This window comes from Elaeis guineensis, chromosome 9 (assembly GCF_000442705.2).
Source record: "Elaeis guineensis isolate ETL-2024a chromosome 9, EG11, whole genome shotgun sequence".
Lineage (NCBI taxonomy): Eukaryota > Viridiplantae > Streptophyta > Magnoliopsida > Arecales > Arecaceae > Elaeis > Elaeis guineensis.
Window position 1 is genome coordinate 14,209,649 of NC_026001.2, and position 11,462 is coordinate 14,221,110.

At 35.9% G+C, this 11,462-nt stretch overlaps 1 protein-coding gene across 4 annotated transcripts; it reads left to right on the forward strand.

Annotated features, from left to right (window-relative positions):
• Positions 1 to 75: 75 nt before the first annotated feature.
• On the forward strand, positions 76 to 9,579 carry LOC105051482 (uncharacterized). Of its 4 annotated transcripts, XM_073243200.1 has the most exons (14): positions 76 to 531; positions 2,989 to 3,115; positions 3,199 to 3,318; positions 3,456 to 3,670; positions 4,068 to 4,203; positions 5,144 to 5,283; positions 5,975 to 6,174; positions 6,271 to 6,549; positions 6,640 to 6,698; positions 6,793 to 6,829; positions 7,059 to 7,130; positions 7,212 to 7,362; positions 8,446 to 8,589; positions 8,803 to 9,579. In XM_073243200.1, exons 4-14 carry the CDS (start codon positions 3,668 to 3,670, stop codon positions 9,208 to 9,210), a joined length of 1,629 nt encoding a protein of 542 aa, XP_073099301.1. In that variant the 5' UTR covers positions 76 to 531; positions 2,989 to 3,115; positions 3,199 to 3,318; positions 3,456 to 3,667; the 3' UTR covers positions 9,211 to 9,579. The 4 variants fall into 4 exon arrangements, with proteins under 4 accessions (XP_073099301.1, XP_073099299.1, XP_073099302.1 ...); XM_073243198.1 differs by having other exon boundaries at positions 2,989 to 3,318; XM_073243201.1 differs by having other exon boundaries at positions 2,989 to 3,318; positions 5,147 to 5,283.
• Positions 9,580 to 11,462: the final 1,883 nt, after the last annotated feature.

An 11,462-nucleotide genomic window follows, 5' to 3' on the forward strand; every position in this document is an offset into this window, starting at 1 on the left:
TATTTGGTTTTGGCATCTTGTTTTTTATTTTATTTTATTTTTTGCATGTGGTTCACTAATTGCTGACTTGTGTACCATCATTATCCATTGTTCTAAGTGTATGAGATCTAAGATACTGAAAAAAGATTGCACTAGAATTTCTCCTGATCATTGTGATATAGATCTTGTTTTAAATCATCTTCAGAAGTTTAGCATAGCATGTTTCTTATCCTCCAAGTTTGTGCTGTTGGAGTTATCAATGTGAAGGGTGGCCCGGTGGATCCGAAGGCTCTAAAGCTTAGCTGTTGGTCCTGTGGGCGAGAGCCCGGGCAAAGCATAAAGCTGTAATGTTTGGCTTGGGCTTCTGCTTTACTGTTGGAAGGTCCTAGCTTTTTGTTTTTTTTCTTTTAGGTGATTCCTCGAGGGAAGAAAACAAGAAGGCAAAGAAAGACAAAATACAAGTCTATTTGCAGCAGAAGCACCAGGTCAGGAGGCACGGCATCCCTATCCATTAAGTCCAAGTTCCTACATCATCCTAGTTATCCTTGCTAGGTAACCCTCTAAAGTTCCATATGGTTGAAAATATTAGTTATCTTCTAAGCTTTGCTCGGTGACTAATGTTTCATTTGCCGTATTCTTGTAGCATCAATTACCCTTAATTGATTTACCAACAAGGTAAGACCTAGGTTGTACTTCAAGTCAAGATTTCGTTGGAAACAACAGCTGAAACTACATCCAAAACTCGATTCTTGTGCCTTGTTTGGGAAGCGAATGGAGATGTTATCTTTGACCCGTTCCGAGGAATGGCTGGTCCACCAAGAATGTAATGAATGCTATTTATTTTTGAAAATAAACTGATCAATAGCATTTATGATGAATAATATAGATGACATAACTTAAGTATTGATGATTATGATATAAGAAAAAAAATATAAATATTATAATTAATATTTAAATAATGATTATTATTACATTAAAATAACAATCAACATGGGCTGTAAATTTATGTTAATTGTTATTTTAAGGTTTACTACGTGCCCCACTAACATTCGAGAATTGTGCAAGTTTATGAAATAATTTATAAAAATATAGATATAAATTATTAAATAAATGAAAAATATTAGATAAATATTAGAAAGCCAATCAACATAATATATGGAAAGAAAATATGAATGAAAATTTAGGGGGGAAAAAGAAACAGAATACCTCATTAGAGAAGTATAAAATTAACATAATAATAAAATATGTTAATTAAAATTTAAAAATAATATATAACTAGCTAAATTAAATATGAGAATTGAATTGGTAATTCATTTTTGTGTATTTCTTAAGTCCAAATAATAGATTAGGAATCTTGATTCCTCTTCCATGCCTTCCATAAGCATCTCATTTTTATTCACATTCCAATTCTTTTTGATTCCGACGGACCAAACCCAGTGTTATATTTTATTTCTTCTTCTTCTTTTTTTTTTCTTTTTTAGTAGAATTTTTTCTCTCCTCCTCCTCCTTTTTGTACAACCTCATATGGACAAAAGGTTAGTATAGCTTACTGAAATCAGTATCGTGAAGGATTGTATAACACCGTCGCATCTTGAGGCTGAAAGCACAAAAAAATGACTAAATATTCGTTTATTTGGTGCTCAATTAGCACCAACTACTATTTCCTACAGTAATTGAAAGTGCCAAACATGCTTCTTGTTTCCTCTTCTTTTCCTGTTTTGTTGCATTGTTCTCAAACTCGTCCTTTCCTAGTTTCACAACTACAAAGGCAGGAGGAGCAAGCTGGATGGTCTAACATCTGATGCTCCATTGCAACACCAGTCTCTGATTGTGCATCGAGATGGGTAAAAATATCAGCTATGATGCACGTGGGCCAATGCATCTCGAAGGTATGTCAGCAACGCAACAATGTGATCGCATGTTTGAAGTTTTGCCTGGCGGCACATGCTATGGACTAGAAACAAAGTCAGAATTTGCCGCAAGAAGTTCAAAGGGGGCACGGCTTGGGTGCGAGTCTTTATGGGTGGCGATGGATTAGGCTCTAGTAAGATTCAATATAAATAAAAAAAAAACTAGATTTAGAAAATTTTAGAAAGACCTGATGCTGAGTTGCATTCAACGTCCGCGATCTTGCAATGGTGAACTTGGCTGCTTGTTTGAACTAATCGGTGCATTTAATCGGAAAGAGTTAGATTTTAAAACAGAAACGCAGATAAATGACTCTCATTCTAACTTGAACGAAATATTTTAATTTTTTAATGAATATTTTTAATTATTTTTTTAATATTTAAATTTTATTTTATTTTAAAAAATATTTTTTTTAAAAAAATTTTCATATTGAATTGTTTTTTAAAATTTATTTAAAAATATTTAAATTTCAGTTTTGATATCAATTTTAAATATTTATTAAATATATTGAAAAACATAACCATTTCAATTCTGACTTAGATTTCTATGCTAGTCGTGAACCGAACGCACCGACGGCCGACAATTGACAGAATGGGACATTGTAGATGTGCCTGCCCGCTCTTCCGGTGGGGATTGGCAGAAGGGAGCGTACTCAGGCCGATAAAAAAAAATTTTCCAAAGGATTAGTGGGAAAGTTAGACCAAAACAGCCGCCTCTCTTAACTCTTAAGCCACCAACAAACTTTCCGCGTCCCTTCTTTTCTCCATCTCCATGTATCAATGCTTGCATGACGTCCAGATCGGACGATTCATGTTCATAGTCTTGGTCACATAGCCTGACCAAGTCGTCAAAATCTTCAGTCTTTGTGGGCCCTAAATCCGCTTCTTCTTAGACTGCCTTAAATATTCTCAGAAACAGCGACCTTTGGGACCCATCATGCATTGAGAAGAGCATTTGAGTATTAGGATTCAGGTTGCCACCTTGTTGCGGAGCCGTTTCTCAACTCTTTCGAGTTTAGAACTGAGAAAAGAAAAAGAAAAGGTTTATAAGCCGAAAGGAACGAAGGTTAGCTGAGCTCTTTATCTCGTCCTTTTTTGTCAGGTTTCACACGTTGTGAGGAGGGAAGGAATCCGCTGATGACGAGGCGTCTATGATCAAAAAGTTGTTACACGGACTCCATTTATTTTTTCCCCTTTGCATCTTTCAATGAAGTGCTTTCTAAGCTAAGGTGGTTTAGTCTTCTTTCCCCACTCCACAAGAAAAGTACGGGTGCAAATAGTTTTCTCAGGCTGGATATATATATGTATATAGGGAGAGAGGGAGGACTTTACCTTATGCCGGAGCTCTCGTTTGACACGGGTTCCGGGTTCAGGATTTTTGCGGGCTTCTGGAGAAATGGTGTTTGAATTTATGAGCATTTAAGTGAATGAGGTAAAGACGTTTAACAATTTTACAAGTATTTTGTTTCTAGTTCTTTCCAGAAATCATGGTATTTTGTCAAGATTGGAAATGGCTGCTGTGGACTAGTCTGAGACGTTTCTGAGGTGTTGTGTTTCGCTTCTTGGCAGAAATTTAATCATCCGTTGCCGATAGCAGTCCTTTATATTGTTTCGTTGAGGAGAAGATGGAGTTTTAAGGTGTCAAAAGGCTTGCTGGAGGGATTTGGAAGCAGATTTTATGCCAAGATCTATTTAGATTGGTTTTCTTCGTAAAGAAATCTAGTAGTTCATTGGAGGCAAGTCAGCTTTTGGAGGTGTTTTTGAGAAAAATCCAAAGATCAATGGTGAGTGTGGTTTCAATTGTTTGTGTACTCCTGCATTACTCTGTCTATTAGTTAAAAAGTTCTTTTCATGTCCTTAAAAAGCTTTTCTTCATGTTCTTGTGAATGGGGCCTAAATTGTTTAAAAAGTTTTGTCATTATCTTAATTTTGAACGGGAGTTAGAGGGTGACTTGGGCCAAGTTGGCTGATCAAGGCTGTCCAATCCGTGGGACATAAGAGGCCTGCATCAAAGGGAGTCATCTGATGAGTGGGTCCATATCTTGTTGGCTTTTATTGCATGATAGAACGTTGTTAAGTTTCCATATATTTTGAGATGCTTTCAGTTCTATATTTTTATTTAGATTAGGCTGGATAATTCTATATTAGTACGAGTTCTTATAAAAATTTTGATGCTAACAGGTAATTCAAATGGGTTCAAGAAAGTTGAATGTGGTCGTGCTGCTTCTTTGTTCTCTGGTGGCGGTTTTAGGTTTCGGTATGGAAGTCACAGCTCGCAGCACTCAGGAACTCATTGCTATCTCTCATATTGGGGCAGGTGAGAATCACAAAACCTGTTGCCTTTTATTGAAAGCATCCCTGATTTCTTTTAGGTTTTGTTGCCGGTTTTTAAATTTTTGTAACAAGTGATTAGGCTTCTTATCATATTGACAGAAACAAAGAAAGACATGTAGATGTTAAGCAATAGTCCCACACTCCAGGCATTTATGTACTCATAAGTCCCACACTGATAAGCCCCTCACTTTAATGCAACTGCCGAGTGGTTCTGTCCCAAGCGCTCTATAAGTGAAAGGGGTGTTGAGCTATAGTTCCACATTGGAAGTGGTAGGAACCATACCCTCACTTTAATCCATGTGTCAAGGGGTTTTTTTGTTCCTCTGGCTCTGTAAGAATAGTTCCACCTGAGTGGTACAATATGAACTTAAAAATGGAAAAGAAAAACTGATGTCAAAGAGTATAGAGACATGACCTTGGAATCTATGATACATATATTTGTGAATCTATGAATGCGTTCATTAGTATCGGACATCTAGAATCAAAGTTCACATGCATTGTATTCATGCAAAGCAGAATGCAGATCAGATGCTACTCCTGGAGAACAATGGTTGTGGCCTGTTTCATGTTTCACATGCTCAATGTTGCAGTTATTTCCGAAAAATGGTTGTAGCTATGTTTCATATGGAAAGAATGATAGAAACATCTTTCTAGTGTGTACTTGTTTAAGAAAAACTACTTATTAACATCTATGAAATAGTGTGACTTTAGTTACTGTTTTGTTCCAAAGAAAAAAAAAAAGAAAATTCTTTGATTTTCACCTGATTAGTAGTTTTAACCTTATAAGATGGTCATACAAATACAGCATTATGCCACAAATTACATGCAGGATTTTAAGCGACAGATCTTGTTGTTTACAAAATGATTTCTAGCAATCGGCTCTTATATTTTCCTTTTTTTTAATTTTTTTTTTTTTTTACTAGTAGAAAGACTTTTAGTGGAGGGGGCGAACGACTCAGCATCTGTGGATAATTTGTCAGCTAGAACAGAAAGAATTGATCCTTTGGATGATTTCAAGAAGTACAAAGGAGGCTACAACATTACGAACAAGCATTATTGGAGTGTAAGGATCTCTCTCTCTCTCTCTCTCTCTCTCTCTCTCTCTCTCTCTCTTGCATGCATGCATGCATGATTATGATGATGATAAATAATTAAACAAGAAACACAATACTATTAACGATGAACAGCTGATTGAAAATAACCCTGAAAATGTCCTCATAAGCCTTTGGGCAGTTACCAAAATTGCAAATAATCAGTTCTATAGCCAAAAGGAAAGCTTTTAACTTTGAGCTAAATTAAATAAATTAAAACACCCATATTTTTGAGGGCATGAATTATTGCTCCATCTGAAATCACTCTTCAGGATTATCAACAATTTAATGAGTTTAATACTATATTATCTGCTATTCTTTTAATTATAGTAGCAATTTGCTTGTCCTTCAATCACATGACACCATCTCATACCAAAATCTCAAAGGCATCTGTTCACCCCCACCCCACCCCCACCAAAATAAAAAAGAAGAGCTTTAATTGGAAATCACTTATCACAATACCTACTTACAACAATTCAAAATAACATCCGGTGCTTTTATTTATTTCCTCTCTATCCATAAACTTTGGAAAATTCTTCATAAGTCTCAGCTTTTTGTGAGTGTACCAGTGCCTCAAAGACCATGTTGAAAAGTTTTTTCCTTCTCTTTCTTTTTTAAATAAAAAGAAGAAAACTGATCCTTTAATTATTTTTCTATGTTCAGTCGACAATATTTACAGGTAGATATGGGTACATCATTGCAATCCTATGGCTTGTTGGGGGTCTCCTTTATGCTGCAATTGTAGTTACCATAAACACTTGCTTCACCAAGAAAGCAAGAAGAGAGAATGGGCAATTCCCCTGCTCCAAGAGATACTGTCTCTGGTCTATTTTCCTGGGCATTCTCTTAACAATCCTAGCAATGTAAGTGTGGTACTTAAATACCATAGAAGAGAAAAAATATTAAATTTTTTTGATGAAAAATTAATGAACAGTTGCTGCTGGTAAAAATACCTGCAGAGTTGCTTCTGGAGTAGTACTTGGTGGAAGCTTAAGATTCCAGTCAAGAGCCCAGTCAACTAAAAACATCATTGTAGAAACTGCAGAAGAGGCATCAGGAACAATATACAATGTAACTGAAGCTGTTGGAGCCATGCAAAACGTCTCAGAGTTCTATGGTGGCCCTCAAGCATCCAAAAGTCTAAATAAGACATTAGAGAATCTAGATGATGAAGCTGATAGCATACAGAGAACAGCAGTGAAGAAAATGCGGCTGGTCAACAAGGGCATCAAAATATTGTAAGAATTAAGAAAAATGAAAAAAATCCCATAAAAAAGTTAACCTAACCATGATTCTATTGTCACCGCTGATGTGCACATTATTTCCAGGAAAGTGCTTACCATTGGCACCGTTGTGCTAAACCTGATTGCCATTCTTGCTTTGTTAGGTAAGTGAGCTAATTTGTATGCAAAATGCACTCCAAACTACTATCAAATCAATCTTGTTTCATGTGTTAAACTTTTCTTTTCTTTGTACTTCAGCATCAAGGCCTCTCAAGCTTCACCAGGCTCTTTATTGGTAAGCAAACTGCAAATTTTCCTGGCTAAATCATCTAGAAAGAGTCGAACAAGTCACCTTTTTTTGTTTAAGTCCTGATTCTGCCTTCAATAAAAAATGCACTAATTCAAGCACCTCCATATGTTTAGATTTTAATGAACAGAAAGAAACATATCATCTGTCACAGTTTCAATGCTCAGAATCAGGATCTGTTTCTAGGAAAGGTCTAACAAAATCTTAAATGCGACAGGCTTATCATTCTTTGCTGGTTATTGACATTCCTCTTCTGGATATACTTTGGGCTGTATTACTCCCTAGACAAGTAAGCTATATTCATTCTGCACCATCTGAGAGTTTCTTGTGTCCTAAACAATTACGAAGAGTAAATTTAGAATTTTTCCAGGTTTGTTGGTGATTCCTGTGTAGCTCTTGATGAATACCGGTTGAACCCTGAAAATAGCACATTAAGTTCGATCCTCCCATGTAATAAGAAGCTTTCATCCAATAAACTTCTACGTGATGTCGGAGCTGGAATCTACAATATAGTTGATCAGGTATTCAATTTCTAAATTCCTTTAGAGCCAAAGGTTAACCACATCACAACGAGTCACATGGAACATGCTTTTCCTGGATGTTTCCAAGCTCATTTGAAAGTAATTCATTCACCTTTATTTTCAACACCATAACCTAGCACAATGCACTTCACGAACTCATGTATATGATGCGTTCATATTTATAGTATATATGAGCCTGTTTTAAGGCTCGAGATGGTATCATTGTTCTTCTTTGCTTAATTACTGATAGCACTACCAAAGTTCAAATGCTCAACCAAAAAAATACAGCAGCTGTCCATAAAAAGCTTTCAAAACAAAAGCTAAATGCATTTTTTATCATTATGTTTGTTAGTATGATTTAGGGATCACGTGACAACCTGTATCAGCCCATAATATTTTCCTTTATTAGCATGACCCTATATCACGTAACACTGTTAACCAAAAAGCATGAAGTCTTATGCATCTTTGGTTGTATTTATATGTTTTACCCTTATCCATCAATGCATGTGTCTGAATGTGAATAATGCTACTAGTTACACTTGATCACGAGTGCAGGTAACTGTTGGCCATCCTGGATGACATCCTTAGAGCATCAGAATACATTTTTATGAAACTGAGTTTTTTTGTACCTGCTCATAAACAAATTAACCAAGTTACAAACTTGACATGGTCACAGAAATGACAATGAATGTTGATCCAACAACTTTGAACTCTTGATATGGATGACAGTCCAGAAAAAGGATATTAGAAACAGAATTACCCTCTCATGATGGAAAGGCATCTGTATCCATAAAATTAGCAACTGAAATAATTGGAGTTTTCTACTTAGCAAGCCCCAATGCTTTGAAACATCTTATTTCAAGCAGCCTGTGTTCCCATGTAATGAAAATTATTGAAGAAACATTCAATCGAACAGAAAATAGATGCTTAAGATGCCAAACTTTGTACCTATATTCAGAAAAAAAAAACTTTATTACATACATCAATACATCATTTACATATAGTTTGATACTGCAAAATCTGATCCTTCTAGCATTAATGCATGACGTACAACCCAGAAATCACAGCTGCAAAAATGTGCAGGTAAATGCAAACATATCAGCAGCGAAGTCATCGGCTCTTCCAGATCTAGAATATATCTGCAATCCTTTCTCTGGACCACCTGAATACAGTTATCAGCCAGAAAATTGTTCCTCCAACACAATCAAGATAGGAGAAATTCCCCAGGTAAATTTGTCTTATGTCCTCCAATTCTAGCATTATCTGCTTCTAGTATCATAAAAACGCTTCCATTTAATATTTGTGACATGTTCAACATAAGTTTGAGTCTTATTTTTAATCTGTGAGAAATATGCAAGAAGTTCGAGCATCATCCATCATAATTAGAATGTATTCGCACTATTAATAAATGATGCCTAATATAGTGTTATCTTTTTGAAGATTTTGAAGAAGTATACCTGCTCAGAGGATGGTGGTGGAACCTGTATATCAGCTAGCGACTACGACAGAGTGCTAGTCTATACGAGCTCGATTCAGAATATTGTTGATGATTTCCCTGGTATGGAGAAGCTGGTGGATTGCCAAATGGTGAAAGATGCATTCTCTGAGATCCTTTCCAACCAATGCAAACCACTGAAGAAATATGTCCACATGACATGGGCCGCACTGGCAACTCTGTCAACAATTATGGTGGCTCTTGTTTTGTTTTGGATATTAGAAGCTCAGCATGACAATCGACAACATTCAACTGATGGCTCTGTAAAACCCCACCCATCATCAACAGACACAGCAGAAGCGGACATAACTGAGATTGCAACTAGACCGATGGAAGTTAAAATGCAACCATGACACCAAGTTGCTGAGGAATATTGAGAGTGTTCAGCACAAAGCTAAAGTTGGAAGCATTAGAAAAAGAAAAGATGCGGTGAGATGTGGATGAACAAGTGGAGCTTCTCTTCTTTTTGGAGATTTGTGAGGCATATATGGGATTGAGACTGGGATCCAAAGGAGACCGTCCAACCTAGCCATTTTTTTTACTATTTTTATTTTTATTTTTATTTTTTATTTTTATTTTTTTGCTTTTCTGGTTTGGAGAAACCAGCCACAACAGAGATTTATATCATAGGCTGAGAATGTTCTCTCCTATAATTGTAAAGAAAAATTTCAAGGAAATTGAATAAATGATTACGGTTATGTTGCTTGGCGATTCCAAGTACAGATCATTGGGGCACAATGGCAAGGCTAGCGCTTGATAGCATCTCAAGATTATTCTTGCTTAAGCAACGCAGGATAAATCTTTTCCCCAACATCTGGCATTTGCATTAAAGGCTTAATAAATTGCCTAATTGCTGCCATAATTCGCTAGAGTTAAAACACATGGAGGTCTACTGTAACTCCAGCAAGCCAGCTCTTTAGATCACTGAAAATGTTAAATTCTCGACTGTGGATTAGGTTAAAATGCCTGGAAGAGAGTCGATAGAATCTGGCCAACACAGTCTTTGAATATCGTGGATTCTTCCACCTCCATCTATTTTTGTCCCTTCTTTGTTTCTCTTCTTCCCGGCAATGTCAAGAACTTCAATTTTAGGGGGTGGGTGGCATCTTCCCGGCAATGTCAAGAACTTCAATTTTAGGGGGTGGGTGGCATAATTGCATGGTTGCGTAACTGTGATTTGAGTGTCATGGATTTTATCGTGGTGTAGAAGAAAAAGTATTATTAGTCCAACATTGATTGTGAATCAAAGAGAATTCTGGTTTATATAGGAAGGGATCATCTTTTTCATGACAAAACTGTGAGGCCCATGGATCAGAACAGACAAATACCTCATGTGCGGAGCCATGAATCTTTGGCCGCGACAATGGTGCATCAGATTAAGGACCATCCCTGCAATGGTAGGACTCTTGATTTATGGACTAAAATGGATAATACCTCACGTGTCGAGCTATGAGCTCTTAACAGATTTGAAATATAAAAAAAAATCTTTTAGCCATATGTGGCCCAGAGCCTTCTGCATTGGATTTTTTTTTTTTGGTAAGATTCAAAAACTTTAATTTTTTTATATAGAAATTTGCATTAAATGCAAAGTTCTTTCGTTTCTAGTAGACTTCATTTTCGCTTGATAAATGACAATTAGATATATGTGGGCTAAGATTTAGAAATGTTATTGATGGGCCTTTTGTACTTTTTGTCATTTACATGTAGAACCCTCTTCTTTAAATGTTGTTAATTTGATTCTTTAACTTTCAATTTGGGCAGTTATCCTTTCCATCATCCATCCTACGATGTTTCTAATGATAATTATGAAATAACCAAACTCTTTAACAGCTACTTCGATGGTTAATGAAGATTAGGACAAAATTTCAACACTCCCACCCTAGCTATTAGAGACTTTTACTACCATGTTAGCGAGCTTATTTCACTATAAAGCTTTAGGGAAGCTTTGGCAAACCTTCAGTCAGCCTCCACTTCGATTTGGTAGTAAATTTCGAGCTTGCTTGTTTTTTCCTTAAACCCTTCAGCTATCATCTACTACATCATTGACCTCTTTATTTGAAGAAAAGTTGGCACGGATCTTGTCTATGACCTTTAAAATTATTTTATCATAATTTTATTTTTATTATTTTTGAAGATGTATCAGTGATGAAATTAAGAATGTTAAAATATCGGTTTAATGCTGGATTTAAGTTGTTTTACTATTGGATTCAGCTAGTGTATGAAAGATGTCCTTTTATGCCAATTATGTCTAAATTGTGGTCTGCTTTTTATGTTGTGGCTAACTATTGGTCCATAGGTTTAGAAGTTATGTAATACTAACCATAACTAAGCACAACTATTTTTACACTAACTATGGTTATTGTTCTTTTATGCATACTAAGGTCTCTGCTTTTTTGGTAAGTTTTCTTTAATAACATTTGGTTAATGGAGATGGGCAGAAGATGATTTTAGCATAAATTAAGACTTAATGGATTAAGAGATCAAATTAAAAATTTAAAAGACAGCAAGTTTGTAAAAATGGTTAAAAGCATAGGGGTCGAAAGCAATCTAAGTCTTCAAAACAGTTGGATGTAGTATATTTTTGTTCTGGACCAAACCAATTGCC

Coding starts and splice junctions, on each gene's coding strand:
- LOC105051482 (XM_073243198.1), top strand. Junction 6,830..7,058: donor CTTCACCAGGCTCTTTATTG/GTAAGCAAACTG, acceptor TAAATGCGACAG/GCTTATCATTCTTTGCTGGT. Junction 7,363..8,445: donor TCTACAATATAGTTGATCAG/GTATTCAATTTC, acceptor AAAAATGTGCAG/GTAAATGCAAACATATCAGC.